Source organism: Meriones unguiculatus, chromosome X (assembly GCF_030254825.1).
Source record: "Meriones unguiculatus strain TT.TT164.6M chromosome X, Bangor_MerUng_6.1, whole genome shotgun sequence".
Lineage (NCBI taxonomy): Eukaryota > Metazoa > Chordata > Mammalia > Rodentia > Muridae > Meriones > Meriones unguiculatus.
Window position 1 is genome coordinate 133,777,395 of NC_083369.1, and position 20,413 is coordinate 133,797,807.

Consider the following 20,413-nt stretch of genomic DNA (forward strand, 5'->3'; position numbering starts at 1 on the left):
AAATGAGGGTTTCTTAAGCGTTGGTGGTCAAATCTTGAACACTGTTTCAAGATAAGAGTTTTCAGCCAATCTCTTCTTGATAAATGTGAAACTTCTGACTTTTTTTCAAATTACTAAATAAAAGGCCTCTCTTAAAATAATTGTTTTTCAGATTATCTAAATAATATAATAAATTCTTTATTTGAAAAATAAAACAGCAATAAATAAGGATATAAAAATAAAAAAGAAAGGGCTAGTGACATAGCTCACTTGGTAGAGATTTTCCCCAGCACGCAAAAAGCCCTGGGTTCAATCCCCAGAAATGCATAAACTTGACATGATGACACACACCTGTAACCCTAGCACTTGAGAGGTAGAAACAAAAGGATCAAAAAAGTTCAAGGTCATCTTTAGCTATATGTCAATTTCTAAACCAGCCTGGGATATATGAGACCCGGTCTCAAATGGAGGAAGGGCATCAGGGAGAGGCTCCACCCCTAACCATTATTAGAACCATAGTTCACAGTTTGCTCTAGCTCAGTGGTTCTCAACCTGTGGGTCAAGACCCCTTTGGAGGTGTTGAATGACCCTTTCACAGGGATTGCATTTCACACATACTGCATATACTGTATATCAAATATTCACATTACAATTCATAACAGTAGCAAAATTAAAGTTATGAAGTAGCAATGAGAATAATTTTATGGTTAGGGGGTCACCACAACATGAGGAACTGTATTAAGAGGTCATAGCAATAGGAAGGTTGAGAACCACTACCCTAGATTTTCAGATCCCTTTTTCATGACCCTATAAGCATCAGTATTTCTCATGGGTATTCTTAACTGTCAGTATGCACAGAGCTCAAACTTCTTAAGGCCATGCCCTAGTCTTTAGTATGAACAAGTTTATCATTTATGAAACAAATGTTTTCTTTTTTTTTATTTTTTACACTTTTTTACTTTGTATCCCCCCTCTAGTTCCCTCCCTCCTCCCCTCCCAATCCCTCTCCCTCTCCCTTCTCCAAGCATGCCCATCCCCAAGTCCACTGGTAAGGGAGGGTTTCTTTTTCTTCCTTCTGATCCTAGTCTGTTATATCTCATCAGAAGTGGCTGCATTGTCTTCTTCTGTGGCCTGGTAAGGCTGCTCCCCCCTCAGGGGGAGGTGATCAAAGAGCAGGCCAATTAGTTCATGTCAGAAGCAGTCCCTGTTCCCCTTACTATGGGAACCCACTTGGACACTGAACTGCCATGGGCTACATCTGTGCAAGGGTTCTAGGTTATCCCCATGCATGGTACTTGGTTGGAGTATGAGTCTCAGGAAAGACCCCTGTGCTCAAATTTTTTGGTTCTGTTGCTCTCCTTGTGGACCTTCTGTCCTCTCCAGATCTTACTATTTCCCACTTCTTTCATAAGGTTCCCTGCATTCTCCCCAAAGTTTGGCCATAAGTCTCAAACATCTCCTTTGATAGTCTGTAAGGCAGAGCCTTTGAGAGTCCCTCTGTGGGAGGCTCCTAACTTGTTTCCTGTTTTCTTCTTCTTCTGATGTCCATCCTCTTTGCCTTTCCAGATGGAGATTGAGCATTTTAGCTAGAGTCTTCCCTCTAGATTAGTTTCTTTAGGTGTACAGATTTTAGTAGGTTTATCTTATATTTTATGTCTATATGAGTGAGTATATAGCATGTGTGTCTTTCTGCTTCTGGAATAGCTCACTCAGGATGATCCTTTCCAGTTCCCACCATTTACCTGCAAATTTCATGATTTCCTTGTTTTTCATTGCTGAGTAATATTCCATTGTGTAGATGTACCACAATTTCTGTATCCATTCTTCTATTGATGGACATCTGGGATGTTTCCAGCTTCTGGCTATTACAAATAAAGCTGCTATGAACATGGTTTATCAAATATCCTTATTGTGTACTTGAGCCTCTTTTGGATATATGCCTAGGAGTAGTATAGCTGGGTCTTGAGGAAGCACTATTCCTAATTGTCTGAGAAAGCGCCAGATTGATTGAGTGGTTGTACAAGTTTACATTCTTACCATCGCCATTTCCATTCTCTCCAATCCCTTGCCACTGCATACAATGCTAACTCAAACATTCTTCTCATATCCACTCACAGCCATTTACTCTGGAGTGATGTTTTGGTGATATAAAAATCTAAAAAATGGAATTGTGTGCATATTTTTACTCAACATATACATTTATGAGAGGTTTCTAGATAGGGTCTTATTATGTAGCTCTAGCTGTCACTCTATAAGACAGGATGGCCTTGAACTTCTTGCTTCTTGCTTGCTTCTCCCTCCTGGGTGCTAGGATTTGAGGTGTGTGACATCACACTGTTTCTGTTTTTGGTTTGTGACATTCTCACATAACCCAAGTTTGCTATGTTGATATGTAGCCTGAGATAGACCTTGAACTTCTCATGCTCCTGCCACCACCTCCCAAGTGTTTGGATTGTATGTATGGGCTACCACACTTAATGTATATTATGATAAAGTTGGAATCCAGGACTTTTACAAACCAGGCAAGCACTTTACCAACTGAGCTACATCTCCAGCCCAACAACAGATGTATTTCAAAAGACAATTTATGGTATTTGTCTTAGGCTATTTATTTAATGAAAATTAAGAATTTATTTAATATCTCTAAGAACATTGACCACATTTGCTGGCACACAACTATAGTCCCAGCACATAGGAAGTAGAGGCAGGAATATCAAGAGTTTGAGACCAGCTTCTATTATGTGCTAAAGAACAGCCTGGGTTATCTGAGCCTCTCTTAAACAAGAAAAGTATAGAACAAAAGCTCTGTCCTCCAGAGAGAAAGAAAGTTATCACATAATATATGAGTGATAATTGTAAAATATATTTATATAGTAATATTGTATGGAATGTGTACATGCTAAAACATTCTAGTTACTTTCCTAAAATTTAAACTTAAGTGGGAATCCTTTATTTTTAGTTGCCAAACTCAGGAATCATACCCATGGGATATCTGGCACTGTTGAAAGACATTTGAAGAATGTGCTGCTGGTATCTCCTGGCCAAATACTTGTCTAAGTTTTGGTTTCATTGCTGTGAAGAGACACCATAACCACAGAAATTCTTACAAATGAAAACATTTAACTGGGGCTGGCTTACAGTTCATAGGTTTAGTCCATTATCATCATGGTAGGAAGCATGGAAGCTTGCAGGCAGACCTAGTGTTGGAGAAGTAGCTGAGATTTCTACATCCAGATCAACAGGCATCAGGAAGAGAGAGAAACTTGGCCTGGCTTAAGCATTTGAAATCCAAAGCTCACTCTTAGTGACACACTTCCTCCAACAAGTTCATACCTACTCCAACAAAGACACACCTTACAGTTTTGTCACTTCCTAATGACCAAACATTCAAATATATGAGCCTATGGGGGCCATTCCTATTCAAACCACCACATCACCTTACAGTTCCCAGAAGTGCCCTGTACCAACAAAAATGGTTCAGACCAAATGGCAATAGATGTTGATGTTGAGAGACTGTGGGAATTATAGTGAAAAAAACAAAACAAAACACACACACACACACACAAAAAAAAAAAAAAAACCCACTCAAATGCTGGAGCTAGAGGTCAGTTAATAGATTATTTCCCTAGCATGCGCAACACCCTGGATTTGATCTCCAGTATGGAATGAACAGGGCATGATAGCAAATGCCTGTAGTCCTAGTACTTGGACAGTAGGAGCAGGAAGATTAATGTTTCAGCCTGGCTACAAGAGATCCTGTCTCCAAACTAACAAACACAAACAAATAAAAACACCTTGATAGAAAAAAGGCCACCTTGGTCTTGGCTGTTGACTAGATGTTTCAGCTAGGGTAATTTTGTATTCAGGGAATGTCTGGCAATGTCTGGATGCAGTTTGAGTTGTCACAGCTAGGAAAGGTGTTGCTACTGGTATCTACTGAACGAATCTCATCCCTTCTTCTAAACACCCAACAATACAGACCAACCTCCACATAGAGGAATGATCTGGACTCAAATGTCAAGAGATGTTGAGCAATTCTTGCATAAAGAAAGCCCCAGTAGTTAAGAAAGTAAGGCTTCGCACAACCAGAAAATTGCAGTTGACTTCTCTCATGAGAAATTTCCAGGGAGACAGAGACATGGCTCAGCAGTTATAAGTTCAGATCCTAGTACCCACATACAAAAAAAGCTGGGCATGGTGATAACAAACTTTGATGTGTAGGGCTCACTGGCCAGTCAGCCTAGCCTAGTAGCTGAACCCTCTCTTGTCTCCAAAAATCTAGCCATAGCACCTGGCCTCCTCATTCAAACTCATGCACACAAGCCCACACAAACATGCACATGGAGCAAACACTGAGAACCACAGGTTCATCCATGAGATCAGGTGCTTTTTTTCTGTAGATCTTTTTTGGAGTCCTTTGGACTAGAGGGCCTATTTCTCATGCTAGTTCTCAAATTCTATTAAATATTAATATTGAGAGAGTGGTCCGGTTGTCTCAAGTTTTGAGGTTGTCTCTCTCCCCTGCAATCTACCTATCCCATGGCAGCCTGATCAAAGCAATAGGCCTCAGCTAATGTGTTTCCCAAAAATTCTCTTTCAAAGGCAGGAGTGAGTCACCCCTGGCTTAAACCCAAGTGATGGGATGGGTTTTCCATTATGTCCAGTCAAAATATTTCAATTCCTCCCTTAAAAGAGGGTGGTATTTGGAGCCAGTGAGATGGTGTATTCACAGGCACATACGCACACATGTGTGCATGCACACACACGTTTGTGCAAAAGATAACAAAGTAATAAGAGTTAAAAACAAAAAAGCCAAGCATGATGGGTCAAGCCTTTAATCCCAGCACTCAGGGAGACAGAGGCAGTTGGATCTCTGAGTTTGAGGCCAGTCTAACAAAGCTAATCCAGGACAGCCAGGATATTTACACAGAGAAACTGTCTCAAAAAAACAAACAAAAAAAAAAGTTTAAACACCAATAACATGGTTGGAGTGTGTGAGGGAGATGATATGGTCAAGGGGACAAGCAAATAGAAAAGAAACCATCGGGGGGGGGGGTTAAAAAATATGCATATACAGAACTTTCCAAAGGCAGGAACAATTATTGTTTTACTTTTCAAGGCCATACTCTGCCTGCCACCATTCAGAATTGTCTTCTTCTCTTCTGTGGAATTTGGTGATTTTTTTTTCTCCCTTCTATATCTTCCTTGGGGGAGTGAAGCCATGACTCCTCCACAATCATACTTCCAAACACAAGACAGACCCTTTTATCACAATTTCTTTTAATAATTTTTCTCTTCTGTATCTTCTTCCTTTGTGAGACAGAGTCTCGTGTATGCCAGACTAAAAATGACCTTGATTCCCTCCTGTATCCACCTCCTGAGTGCTAAGATTACAAACACGCACTTTTTTTTTTTGTTTTTTGTGGCACTAGGTATTAAACTCAGGGCTTTGTCCATGCTAGATGAGCACATATCCAGCTGAGCTACACCCCTAGCCTACCCCCTTTATCATGTTCTTATTTTAAAAGAAATGTCATTTATTCTTTTTTTTTCTCTTTTACAAAAATATACTAAGAAGCTCAGAAAGAAAAGTAATGCTCTCTTGAACATGCCAGTTAGCCAAACCATGGCTAGCATTGAGCACTGTTCACCCTAGGCTTTATTCCTTACACATCTCTGTTCTGTTGCTTAATCGTTTAGGATTAATCTGCATACATGGCTTTGTAATCACCCAGTGAACACCTTCACATGCAATTCAATATGCTGCAACCAGCGGCCTGTTGAGGTTCTCCCTAGAATGGTGTGAGCTAAGCTAATGGATGTTGGTCACAACAGTGCTGCTGCAATGAGCTGTATGGGATGAAACTCAAGGCTGTCAGGATTGCGCAGCAAGTACTTTTATCTGCCAGGCTAGCTCGCTGGCCCAAGTTATACATTTTTAATATATGTACACTCTTATGTGATGCTACTTAAATGAAGAGGTAGAAACACACAGTATGAGTATTTATGCCTTTAACTACTTCCCTAACAGCTCATGCTGGTGACCTTAGCACTAGAAAGGATGAAGAATGAGGACTGCCTCAACTTCAAAGCCAGCCTGGGCTACAGTGTGAGGATAGGTAGATAGATAGATAGATAGATAGATAGATAGATAGATGGATGGATGGATGGATGGATGGATGGATAGATAGATAGATAGATCAGTGGGTGGATGGATAGATAGATAGATAGATAGATAGATAGATCAGTGGGTGGATCTAGTTCCATCCAGAAAGAGGTAGAAAAGAAAAGAAAATCATGGGGGGGGGGGTTGTTGTTGTTGTTGTTGTTTTCAAAACAGTGTTTCTTTTTGCAGCCTTGGCTGTCCTCGACTCACCTTGTGGACCAGGCTGGCCTTAAACTCACAGAGATCTGCCTGCCTCTGCCTCCCAGAAATCTGGGATAACAGGCATGCAGCACTAGAGAATATGCCCAACTAGATATGCCCAACTAGAGAAAAGCATATCTTGACTTCACTTCATCTATCACAGGATGTATGCAATAGATTTATCCATCTTATTCTACTTAATATCTGTTTGTGAGAATCATTCTCTGTTGCCTAAACTTCTGGTTTCTTCTATTTAACTGCTACACAATATACTCATCACATACCCATCCTGATGAAGTGTGTTTGAATCACTCCTACTAATACATATGCTATTATGACCCCTTCAATATATGTTTGTATGTGTGATGTGAAAGGATACTCAACATTTCTGTTATGAATATACCCATGACTGGAACTGCTAGCTCATAGGTAGACCTATTTATAACTTCAGTTTTCTATAGTACCTGTAGCAACTTCCATTCCCTCCCATAGTGAATGATTGTCCTATTTACTCCACATCTCACCAATCTTTCCAAATGGAAAGACATCCGACAGTTTGAAAGGAGGTAAGTGGCACAGGGAAGGTGACCCTTTGTCCTTGCCCAAATTGGCATCTAATCTTCCCCACATGAGTGTTTCCTGACTCTGTTAACTTTTCTCTCTTTTCTGACTGCCCTGCAGATGTGAATGAATGTGGAGTCAAACCCCGGCCATGCCAGCACAGGTGTGTGAATACACACGGTAGCTATAAATGCTTTTGCCTCAGCGGCCCCATGCTTCTACCAGATGCCACATGTTCAAGTAAGTTTCAGCAGCCATTCAGTGCTGAAGCCTTGCCACTTGATATTTGTTGCACAGTGCAAGTGACTTAATTGAGTAACTTTGAAAAACATCTAGGGTTATCCTGGTGTATTCCTGTACACCTTTAATCCCAGCATTCATAAGGTAGAAGCAATCAGGTCTCTGTGAGTTTGAGGCCAGTCTCATCTACATAGTGAGTTCCAGGCTATGCAGGACTTCATAGTGAAACCCTTTCTCAAAAAACAAAACATATTTAAAGTTAAGAATATGGCTCAGTTGGTAGAGTGCTTGTCTAGCATGAAAAAAAAAAAATAATCCCTGGGGTTTGAGCTCCAGCACCACATAAGCATGCATGATAGTACATTTCTGTAATGCTAGCATTCAGGAGATAGAAGCAGGAGGATAAGAAGTTAGTTCAAAGTCAAACCGAGTTATAAATCAAGCTTGAAATCAACATGGGGATACATGAGACTCTGCCTCAAAAAAAAAAAAAAAAAAAAAAAAAAAAAAAAAGTCTTCAACAACTCCAAAGGCTAAAACATCTTTGGACACCTCCTTTTTAAAAATTATGGTAAAATGTGCACAACATAAAATTCACCATTTTAACCATTTGAAAGTGAGCAAACCAGTGACCTGCAGCCATCACAATGTTCAGCCACCACCACCACAATCAAGTCCCAGAACAAGTTCATTACCCCGAAAGAAAGCACAGCCATTGAGCTGGCAAGGTGGCTTGATGGATAAAAATACTGGCCATGCGAGCCTGATGGCCTGAGTTTGATGCCTGGAACTCTCAAAAAGCCTGGCTCCCATTCATAATTCCCAGCACTCTTACTTCAAATATGAGAGGTGGAGACAGGAGCATTGGCAGGAAGTTTATGGCATACACAGTGTAACAACAAGTAACAAGAGAGGCTATGGCTCAACAAGGCAGAAGGCAAGAATCAAGTTCTGAAAGTTGTCCTCTGACCTCTACATGTGTACTATGGTGTTCATGTAAATAACACTCTCTCACACACACACACACACACACACGCGCGCGCGCGCGCGCGCGCACGCGTGCTCACTCACTTGCACTCTTTCTCTCTCTCACACACACACACTACTTTAACAAAATTTAAAACATACTAAAAGAAAAAAAAATACACTCCCTGTTGCCCTCAACAGCTACAAATCTGCTTTTTGTCTCTATGGATTCTCTTCTTCTAGATATTTACTTTATAAAAGAAAAAAAAAAACAGCTCAATGGGGAAAATCAATTTTATCATGAAACTAGGCATGGTGAACAAAGGGAGGTGATAAATTTCCACACCATCCCAAGACATCAATCCTTCCCACAAGCTATCTTTCTCACGCCACTTGCCCCACTCCCAGAGATTAGTGTGTCTGGTTGGAAATGCATTCTGGCTCACATTCCTGGAAATAAAAGCCCTTCTTTGATAATGAAACTCATGTCCTGTGGGAGGGTGGGAGTCTCCATCCATTCATTCCTTGAGGGGAGAGGCTTTTTAAGTTTTATATTGCACCTGAAAGGCAAACCCACCTTCCCTGCCTGCCTTACCTCCTCTTTTGCCATCTCATTTTCTTCTGCCCCTCCCCCACCCCCCACCCCCGCAGAAAACACAAGCCTGCTGCAGTCACCCAGTTTCCTAGGGTTGCAGTTATGTAGGCCCCTAGCCCATCCCCAGATGCCTAGCTCTCCCCTAGCTTCTTTGTCCTAGCCCTACATCACCATTAACTCAGATCCTCCCTTAGCATACAAATCTAAGAGATACCACACACATTTGCAGTGTCTTTTTCAACTATCCTTAGTCTTATGAATTAAACAGAAACCTACAGGAAACAGTCTTGTAGCTTAATGAATTCTGGTACAGTACTCTTGTGACTACCACCAACCAGAATGTCCTTCTCTCAGATTCAAGATCAGGAGCCTTATCAGTTGAGCTACCCAAGCCTTTTCAGAACTTCCTCCTCTTAGACCTCCTCAAAGGGGACCATTATCTAGGTTTTTACAGTGATCACTTAAAATTTTTTAAAAGATGAATGCTAATGGATGGTTCTGAAACATTCTGGGAGAGCCCATTCAGTGCCAAAAAGAGATATCTTTCTCCATATGGAAAGATAGTTAATTTTGATAATTAAATTTCAAAGAAGAGAGCTAAAGAGAAGAAAAATGAATAATATAATCATGAGTAGGTATTTGTTTTCTTACATTAAATCTCCATTCCTGCATCCTCTTTGTTTACCTCTGGTGATTATTTGTGCCTCACCAATTAGAGCTTAAGGAATAGTCCTTGATCTATTTCCTGGGTGCTGATTTATTTCTTCCTGGCCCATTTCACTGTCTCTGGTCCCTCTAGGTGACTAATATTTTATGGAGGTGGGTGAATGGAGTATATTTAACAAAATCATGATTGTGATCACTGGTCTGGGACTATAAGATGTTTTGAGGGGGCTGGGAAATGGCTCAGTAGGTCAAAAGCACTTGCCTGCCAGCATAAAGACCTGAGTTCAAATCCCCAGAACAATTATAAAAACAAAACACATAGCACAATGGTCTAAAATCCCAACAACACAACACTGTAGGAAGATGTGGAATAGAAATAAAAGACTCCCTAGACATTTCCAGGCCAGCTAGCCTGGAGTACACAATGGAAAAACAACATCAATCAACATCCTTGGAAAGTGAGGCCTGGCACCCACAGTTGTCCACACACATAATGTAGCACATACATACACACCTGAACTCACACATGTAAACATGCACATCCATACACCCCCATACACACTTGCATATGCTCATGCTTACATGATGTTTTTTTTAAGTTCACATGCATTTACAATCAATATATACTGAACTTTTGCTTAGAAAGTATATTTTTGTGAAATAAGTTGTTTTAAGAAAAAAAGTGACTAAAAACTATGTCATTTATTTAAAATGCTGAAGACAACCAGTTTCAAGGAATCTTGATAAAGACTTAGTCCCCACTGTCCTCGGAATGATTTTCTACTCCTGTCTGTGGCCTCTCAGTGATCATATGGCTGCTTTAGCTCCAGGTGTCATGTCCACATTAAAAATAAGCAAAGAAAAGGGGATAGAGGTGCTACCAATGAGCCACTGCTTCTTTCATGCCTGCCCCTCTTATCATTCAGTCAGCATCTTTCACAACAGACTCATCTTACTTTTCTTTGCTTGGTTTGCTTGCTTGTTTGGAACAGAATCCCATGCATCCTGGGTTCCCCTCAAACTCACTACGTAGCTAAAATAACCTTGAACTTGTGATTCTCATTTCACTTCCCCCAAGAGCTGAGATTGCAAGCATGTGCTACCATACCCATTGACATAGAAACAGAAGAATCCCTAGAGGTTTCTAGGCCAACTAGCCTGGAGTACACAGTGGAAAAATAACAGATACCTGTGGTGTGGTGCTAGAGATCAAATGCAGTGTATCATGCATTCTAGGCAAGCACTCTAACAACTGAGATTCATCTGTAATCCCTCCAGTAGACTTATCTTTATTTTTCTTTGGTCACACCAAGACATGTAGCCACTTTCAGCTGCAAGGGAAGCCAGACAAGTATCTGGATTGTCAACTATACATTTTCACAATGGTAAAAATGACAAGGAAAATGGGGCCCAGAATAGCTGTTGTGGGACTGACCACCTGTAACTGCCACATTATTACAGGTGCCTAACACACCAAGTTCTATGGCTTGAGTGACTCTCAATGAGTCTACACATTTGTGAAAAGATCTCTTGAGTTCTTTTCCTCTAACTGCTCACACTGATAATCTACATCAGCAGTTAGTTTTCATCCTCTAGACACTAGCCATGTGACTTAGTGATCTGAGTGCATATAAGTGAGAGAAGGGCTGAGGAGGGAGTTCAGTTTGTATCATGCTTACCTAGCTTATACAGACCCTGGGTTTATTCCTCAGTACTGCATAAACCAGGTGTGTCACATTCCTGTTATCTCAGAATTTTTAAAATGGAGAATCAGAAAGTTTTAAGGCTGCACACTGTGTTCAAGGCCAGTCTGAGATACGTGAGGAGAAAATGTTTCAACTTAAAGGACAAATAGAGTCAGAGACAGACACACAGAGAGAGAAAGAGAAGTAGGTACAATCAGAGCTGTATGTTTTGCCTCGAGTTAGTCAAGTGCAGTACATTTCATTGGTCAACAAAACAAACCATGAGTAAGTGAGCTTCATCCTACAGGCCGCCATGACAACATTCTTGCCCAGATTCCTCTTGGGTTTCAATTTAGGACTCAGACCATGAAGCCTATCCTAAGACATACTACATTTCACATCTCAGAATTGGAAGAGACTTTCTTAGTTAATCTTTGTCTACTTTTGCAGATTCTAGGACATGTGCTAGGACAAACTGCCAGTACAGCTGTGAAGACACAGAAGAAGGACCACGGTGTGTGTGTCCATCCTCTGGCCTCCGCCTGGGCCCAAATGGAAGAGTGTGCCTAGGTAAAACAGAAGGTGTCACCACCATTTCCTCTCTGTTCCTCTCTAACCCCCTCCCATTCTCCCTCCCTTCTTTCTCCACTGAATTCTGTTTTCATCCATCACAAAGCTTGTGCTGGCTAGATATGGCAAATTCATCAAAGTATTGATGTGTCTATTTATGGAATATCTTCAGTCATTTGTGCTCTCTAAATACTTTGGGATACAAGGAAAAGCAGTCTTCTAGTAATCTATACTGCCTAATGCCTTAATGGACAGGGCATGAAGTTTCTTTTTACCTACTGTATTGACACTGCATATTTGACTTCAATTACCATTCAGCTGATACTATGCCACTTATTCAATGGGTCAGATCTTATGAGCTGTTAGGATTTGTTTCAATTTCTGGCTATCATTTTCCTGGAAAACATGTATTTACTTTTTTGTCCTCAGTATTAATTTATTGAAAATAGTATATGCATCCTCTGCCATTTAGGCACTGTTTTAAACACTTTTCCATATTCTCTTTAAAACTTGCTCTAGGGAATGGGGTTGTAACTCAGAGAGTGCTTGCCTAGCATGCACAAACCCTTGGGTTCAATCCACAACACTATATAAACATGTGGTAGAGTATACATTTTACCATGGCACTCAACAAATGAGGGCAGGGAGATCAGAGGTCATCATGGAGATCAGAGGTCCTCAGCAAGTTCAAAGCCAGTCTGGATTACCTATGAATTTCTCAAACAAAAACAAGCCTTTAAATTACTCAGCACATAGTAGGTAGTGGCAAGCAGACTTCTGTGGGTACAAGGCCAGCTTGGTCCACATAATGAGTTCCAAGCCAGCCAGAAATACATAATGAGACCCTGTCTTTAAAAGGCAAAAATAAATGGAGCGCAGTGGCACACACCTGTAATCCCAGCACTCAGAAAGCTGGCAAGTCTCTGTGAGTTTGAAGACAGCCTCATATACAAAGCTAAATCCAGTACAGCCAAGGCTACAGAGAGAAATCCTGTCTCTAAAAAGTAAAAATAAAATTTCATTGTTATTTCTAACTAGACAAAATGGGCAGATTAAATAGGAACCAGTTAAAGAACACATAAACTGTTCATTTAAATTTAGTAAAATCTATCCGGGTGCGGTGACCTGCGACTGTAATCCCAGTACTTGGAGAGGCAGAGACAGGTGGATCTCTGAATTTCACACCAGCCTTGTCTATAAAGTCCAGGACAGTCAAGGTTACACAGAAAAAAAAAAAAAAAAAAAAAAAAAAAAACCTGTCTTGAAAACAAAACAAAAACAATTAGTAAAATCTATGGCCTATAGCTTTAACTTCCTTGCTCTCCTTGTTTTACTGCACATCTTAGTTTGTGAGTCCACAAAAGCTGACCAAACAGTTGGTTCTCTAAGTGATCCCAGGAAACACTGGTTGAGGACTTAGAACATGTCTCAGGGAAAGAGAGGTACCAGCACTGGGCCAGTCAGTGAGCAGGTTCAATGAGCTCTGGGCACCTCTGTTACTTTTCTCTTTGCTGTGACCCAAACACTTGACATTTATGAAGGTTTTCTTCCTTAAAAAAGGATGTGCTTATTTGGGCTTAGAATTTGAAAGGATGTGGAATATTAAAGTGGGGGAGGCATTGCAGCTAGAGTGTAAGGTGAAGCAGCTGCCACAAGAAGTCCACAGTCAGAGAGCAGAGAACTTTCTGGAAGTGATGTTTGTCTATCAGAATTCAAGCCCCACCCCCAGTCACTCCCTCCCTCCTGTAAGCTCCTCCTCCTAAAAGTGCCAAAGTCTTTCCAAACATCACCAGTGACCAAGTTTTCAAATGCATGAGCCTATGGAGGACATTTCACATCCAAACCACAGCTCTTGGAAAAGCTGCCTCTGGGTTCTCCTTCTCTGGCAAGGTTTTTGGGTGTGTCTCCATCAACACCTGCTGTTCCCTCATGGGAGGCTGTTCCAGGGTTAGACCAATAAAAGGATGATGCACACAACAGATTTTATATGAAAGAGGTTTATTGGATGGAGATGAAGAGAGAGAAAGAAGGAGAGAGTGAGACATGATAGGAGGAAGGAAGAGGGAGCCCTAATAGAGAAAGGGAGTGAGAGAGAGAAAGAGAGCAAGTGGGCGAGAGAGCACCAAAGTGGTCGTTGGTCCTTTTAAGAAGCAACTTAACCACACCTGCCATGCCTATGACATCATAGGTTGCTAGGCAACCCAGACGCAGGCTGCCTAAATACTAACACCTAGCTAGTCCTTAAAATCTGGACCAGGAGCAAGTCTAGCAGGCAGCTTATGGTAGCTATGGAAACTTGGCAGCTGAAATCCAATTTCACCCATTTTCGCATTTCGTTCATCTTTGTGAGTTTGAATATGTTCAATCACCTAATTGTATGTGTTTCTAACAATTATATTGCACCAAATATACATAACATTTAGATTGGGTGAGCACATAGTCTCAATAAGGAAAGAACTAATGAAACCAGAATTTTGAAAAAAGCTCATATTTCTTTCATTTAAAATGTAAGCATCATGTAACAACCTCTTGAATCTAGTAGAAATATTTTTCAGTCAAGATGCTGGATGTTTATTTATTTTAAATGTACATAGTTTGATGAATTCTGTGTATAAAGTAAGCTCAGCCATATAGGCCAGGGAAGCACTTTTTTAAAATATACATGTATATTAAACTTTGTCTCCTTATTTATTTATTTAATTTTTGCTATGTTTTGCTGTTGTTATTGTTGTTTGGTTTGGTTTGGTTTGGTTTTTCAACACAGGGTTTCTCTGTGTATTCTTGGCTGGCCTGGAACTCACTCTGTAGATCAGGCTGACCTCAAACTCATAAAGATCCTCCTGACTCTGCCTCCCGAGTGCTACAGTTAAAGGCCTGCAACCAGCAACACCCAGTTCCTGTCTTCATTTGAGGAGTGACCAAAGATTTAATTAGGTCATAGAGTTTAGTATCAGTTAGTACAACATTTACCTGATATGGCTCAATCTTGATCAAATGGAATTTAAATTTTTACCTATCTCCTTCATTGGTTGGGTACCATTGTAATTGGAGGGGAGAGCTGACGCTCAGGAAAATGATCAAGGAACCATAAGTTAACTCAACTCAATACTTGTTTGTTACTTTAACAGTGCAGCAAGATATATCAGTTGGTGAAGTACTTTCTTGACATGCATGTGTCCTCAGATTGATCCCTAACATATGCTAATGGGTGGAGGGGATGGGAGCTGTGAAATGGAAACAATAAGCCAGAATCAATTTGCATGCTTAACCCAAGGTCCAACCTACTTGATATCTATAAGTTAGAGCAATGCTTGAGTCTTAGAAAATTGCTCAGTATAGCTGTCAGCCCTGCTGTGTGATGATATCGCATTCAATAGGGAGAAAAAGAACATGCCTAGAGTTGGTTTAAGTTGTAATGTTACGGCTGGCCTTTAAGCGAGGCCAGCATCATCTACCAAATTAGTCCAGGACAGCCAAGGCTACACAGAGAAACCCTGTCTGGGAAAACAAAACAAAATAAAAATAGTTGACTTGTTACACAACTATACTCAACCCACAGCTTAAGCAACAGCATATTCTTACACAACTACATTTTTTTTGTGCTTTGTGTCAGTCTCATAGGAGCTTACAAGGAGCTGTGTAATACTTTTACAAAATGCAAGTCTTAAATGTTTGTGTCTTTTGCTCAGAGTGTGGCTAACTTCACTTCCAAAAATTGTATGTTATACAATAGAATTAGTAGCTTGGGAAAAAAAGTCACTCGGCACATATGTAAAGCATAGGTACTACATGCCAGGGACACACTAGACCCTAGAAGAGCTGGAGCCTAACACATGAGCAGAAATAAGGTGTGGGGATGTAATTCAGTTTATAGGGTGCTTGCCTAGCATGCATGCCAGCCAGTGTTCCAACCCCAGCATCATATAAACAAGTCATGGTAGTACATACACCTGTAATTCCAGGACTAGAAACATGGAGGCAGGAGGATGAGGAGTTAAAACACATTCCTGGCTACACAGTGAGTCTGAGGTCAACCCAAGATACATGTCAGAGAGGTTGTGGGAGGTGAATATAAATAATGACATTACAGCCAGGTAACAACTCCAAGAAAAGATGGGCATATTGCTCTGGACCTGTAAACTAAAGACCTGTGCATGTACCTGGTGAAGATCTAGAATACTTCTTGAAGTCATGCCATAGGCAGCAGATAATCAGTTTTCTAGGCAAGGAGACTGTCCATGTGCTTGAGCATTGTATGCTGGGTATGAGGTGAGTACCCATGAGTGTGCATGTGCTGGAGAACTCTTCCTGCAACCACTGACAGCTTCTCTTCCTAGATATTGATGAATGTGCTTCCAGCAAAGCAGTCTGTCCTTCCAATAGAAGATGTGTGAACACATTTGGAAGCTATTACTGCAAATGTCACATTGGTTTTGAACTGAAATATATCAGTCACCGATATGATTGTATAGGTAAGATCCAGTAGCATTTTTTCCCTTGCCTCCAAGCTTATGGCTCTTCTCTGCAGGCACTTTTTATGTCCATTCAGTCTACTACATTGACCATCTGGACAACACACACACACAAACACCCACTAATATTACATTTTTGGCATTTAGGTAACTCCGGTGAGATTAATTATAAAGCTAGGTCCATAGTGATTTAAACAAATGAGTATAATTCTGTTATGGAAGCAAATATCTTGAGAAGATTCCTATAAAGTTTTTTTCAAGCTGGTAAGTTTATTTAGTTTATATGTTTGTTTATATCTCTAAATACATATCTATGAATCAAAGCAATAAAGAAATGTTTATATTTGCTGTAAGATTAAGAATATCTCAGTGACCAGGCATGGTGGTATACACCTGTAATCCCGGCACTAATGGAGGCAGAGGCAGGTGGATCTCTGTGAGTTTGAGGCCAGCCTGATCTACAAAGCAAGTCCAGGACAGCCAAAGCTATACAGAGAAACCCTGTTTCAAAATTGTAAAACAGAAGATCTCAATGGTCTGTTCCTAATATTTTCCACTGGATTGACTTTACAAAAATATTTGAAGGAGACTGGAGAGATGGCTCACTGCTTATAATCACAAAGACGTGAGTTTGGATCCCAGCACCCATGTAACAAACAAAGTATCCTAGAAAACATCTGAATCCCAGCTCTAGGGAGCAGGGACAGGAGGATCACTGGGTTTTGCTGTCTTCTAGCCTACCTAAGAAAGCAGGAGCCCCATGGAGAGACTCTTCCTCAAAAGAAAAAAAAAATAGGCAAATAACCATACAAGAAGACAGTCAATATCCTCTTCTTGACTCTGATCTAGACACAGGCACACACAAACACACACCAGTTTTGTAAAGGAAAAGTGTATGGAGGGGCACATGTGCTTTCCTCTTTCTTCTTTTAGCCCTTTTGTAGTTCAAGTGTGCAATAAAATCACTTTCTGCTAACACTGTTTTTGGTGAGCTACCAATCTCATCTTAAAATATGAACATCTCTTAATGAAGGGACTCCAAGCCTCAAAGAGCCTGTGAGGTCAGATATGAATACCTGTTGTTCTTAATTTACTGTCCTACAGGGAAGAGAAATTTGGGTGACCTCTAGCTCTCTATTCACAGGACATTGGTGACAAAGGTATGCACTTGACACAGAGAGCTAACTGTTGGAGAAAATATGATTCTTTCAATCCTGTACTTAGAGTTTTTTGAGACATGTCTTGTATCATCGTGTTGGGGCAACACCCCATTGCTGTCTTTTTTGAATGATTTTTGTTTTTGAACAGCTATTCCCTCAAACCTTCTTAAATACAAAGACTACCCTAGACAAGAACATAACATTCATGTTTGTCATGAGCTCGGACCCCACATTAGGACCTCACTCTGTCCTGTCGACCCAGCCAGCTGTGCAAACCAATGACAGTGTGCGGTATTGCCCAGTTCGCTGACACTACAAAACGTTCTCCCACACATGTTAGGAATCCACACGACTTCCCAAGGAAGCAAATCTCTGATGTACTAGAAGTAGCCAAGATTAGCATCAGAGCTCCTTTGGTGACTGAGTTCAAAACAATACACTTTTGTGTACTTACGTGCACAGAAGCATAGACAGGACATCGGGTGAAGGGGAGAGTACTTGAAGCTCCCACTTGGGAGGAACCTGGCCAATTTTCCACCTCTAAATCCAACAGACGAGTTCAAACCAGCCTGACCCTTTCCCCTGGCAGGTTTTGAACAAAATGCCCATGCCTATGAATTTAGATGGTGGCATAGGTTCCTGGATGATCCTGCCTTTTGTTTGTGAGGAGTTTCAAGCTAACATTAGAATTTATTTTCTGTTATTGTTCTTTAGTTTCAGTTTATATGGATGAAATCAAACCAATCCAAAATTTAGCATTTACTTTCACATACTGTTATTTAGTTCCAGATTATGTGGGTGAAAAGGTTAGGGAGAAACTCCAAATACCTTATCAGATCTTAATAGCATTAATAATAAGCAAGGCAAGAAGTTAGTTAGTCTGAGGGAGGTGAGTTTCGGGCACCCTCCCTACATACCAGGCAGGCGCCAGGCAAAGTCAGGGCTCCCAGCCAAAAGGCCTCTGGTTTTGAACACCTCTCCATTCTTGGGCAGCACTTAGTTTGCTGAGGTGTTGAGTGGTTGGCCCTGAAGTTGCTCAAGTAAAAAGGCTACTCTTTCAGTGAACCCTTTTTATCATAAAGTTGTTCACTGGAATGCCCCTCCTTTCAGATATAAATGAGTGTGCTCTGAATACCCACATGTGCAGCCTCCATGCCAATTGTCTCAACACCCAAGGATCCTTCAAGTGCAAATGCAAGCAGGGATATAGGGGCAATGGACTTCAGTGTTCTGGTAAGTGGCATTTGGTCATGATGATTTTCCTGTCTGTGCCCCCCCCAAAGCATTCTTTTCAGATGGTATGTGTGCATATGTGTGTGTGTTTCTCAACCTAGTGTCTTTTCCTAGTTGGGCTGTATTTCTGGTACTCACAAAAGTTATAGGCACAAAACTGAAAGACCAAGGGCTGGCATGTAGCTCAGTTAGGAGAGTGCTTCACATGTAGAAAGCCTGGCCCCCAGTAACCCATAAACTAGGTATGGTAACCTCAGTACTTGTAAGAGGTAGACTCAGGAAGCTCAAATATTCAAGTTCATCCTCCAATATATAGTGATTTTGAGCCCAGCCTGAGATATATGAGACCCTGTCTCAAAAACAAACAAACAAATAAACAACAACTGTGGGGGGAGGGACAAACAAACAAAGGCAGTATTTCTTATTTTTCTGGTTACCAACACTTTCATCAAGACTTTTTCCAGAACAGCAACCAAGACAAAGTAGGATGTGGTAGACATTACTTCCATTACTTCTTGTCATCCTGAAATCTACATTCTCTCTCTCTATCTCTCTCTCTCTCTCCCTCCCTCCCTCCCTCTCTGTCTTTATCTGTGTGTGTGTGTGTGTGTGTGTGTGTATCTTTAATAAACCCTTTAATGGTACTGAGTTTTAACTGTAAATGTATAAGTCAGACACGAAACTAGAAAATGTAGAACAATAGGAAAAGTGATTTCCCATGAGTATTATGTCTGAAGAAATGTTCCAAAAGATTTCTTACTTGGAGAGGAACCCAACCTGATGCTTCATAATCTTATGGTACTAGGGTATTAATCCAAGCCCTTCTGATTTTTCACACCCTGGAAAGAAGCATGGACAATTAGATACCAGCCCTTATTATTTCAATTTGGAAGTGTCATATTTCTAGGGCCAAACTAATAATGATGGTGATGGGTGATGGTTGATGGTGGTGTAGATGAACACTGGAAAGCCTAGGGAGCATATGGAATACCTTCCAGGGCAAGTTATCGATACTTACAGTGAAAGGCATTCCCTGGTAAACAGAGTCCTACAGTGTTAGAAGTCAACCAGTGAGCATGGTTACTCATGCCTGTACTCCCAATACTTGAAAGTTGGAGGGAGAAGGATAATGACTTCAAGGTCCTCCTCAGACTAAGACAAATCCATTTATGAGAAGCTTGTCATGGGGTTAAAATGAGGTGACATAAGTAGAAAGTTTTATTCAGCTGGTCACACATTAGTTGCCCATCATCTCAACCCACTGTTGAAGGCCAGAAACTGTACTGTGAAAGTCTAGAAACAAAATTGCAAAAATGCTGTGCATCCAAAAAATAGAAGCTCCATGAAAATATTTTCTTTAAAGAGGCAACTTACTCTCTGTAGACCAGGCTGACCTTGAACTCACAGAGATCCACCTGCTTCTTCCTCCCAGAGTGCTGGGATCACAGGCGTCGAGCCACTGTGCCCATCTTGAATTAACTTTTTCTTGCTGCTGTTGTTTTCCAGACAGGGTTTCTCTATGTAACAGCCCTGGCTGTCCTGGAACTCCCTTTGTAGCCCAGGCTGGCCTCGAACTCATAGAACCTCCTGCCTCTGCCTCCTGAGTGCTGCAATTAAAGGTGTGTGCCACCACCACTTGGCTGAATTAACTCTTGAGAAGAGACAAAGTGTATCTTTGTCCTTTATCAGAAAGCCTCCTGGACATGCTCTGTAGACCAGACTGGCCTTGAACTCACAGAGATTCACCTTGCCTCTGCCTCCCTGAGTGCTGTGATTACAGGCATGTGCCACTGCATTTGGCATCAAACATCATTAATAGAGTATATCAAAAAGTATTAAAGAAATAAACAAAAAAATTTTAAAGATGTAAAAAGCAAGCATAAAAAATGAAAATTAAAAAAAAAAAAAAAGCCATGCTT

At 40.8% G+C, this 20,413-nt stretch overlaps 1 protein-coding gene across 2 annotated transcripts in view; it reads left to right on the plus strand.

The window, feature by feature from the left end:
• Positions 1–20,413, plus strand: part of Egfl6 (EGF like domain multiple 6) — a 68,149-nt gene that overhangs the window by 25,290 nt on the left and 22,446 nt on the right. For both annotated transcript variants that reach the window (XM_021655621.2, XM_060374975.1), the window contains exons 4-7: positions 7,028–7,147; positions 11,510–11,629; positions 15,967–16,101; positions 18,372–18,494. In XM_021655621.2, coding sequence (XP_021511296.1) covers positions 7,028–7,147; positions 11,510–11,629; positions 15,967–16,101; positions 18,372–18,494 — 498 coding nt within the window. The remainder of the gene's footprint in view (positions 1–7,027; positions 7,148–11,509; positions 11,630–15,966; positions 16,102–18,371; positions 18,495–20,413) is intronic.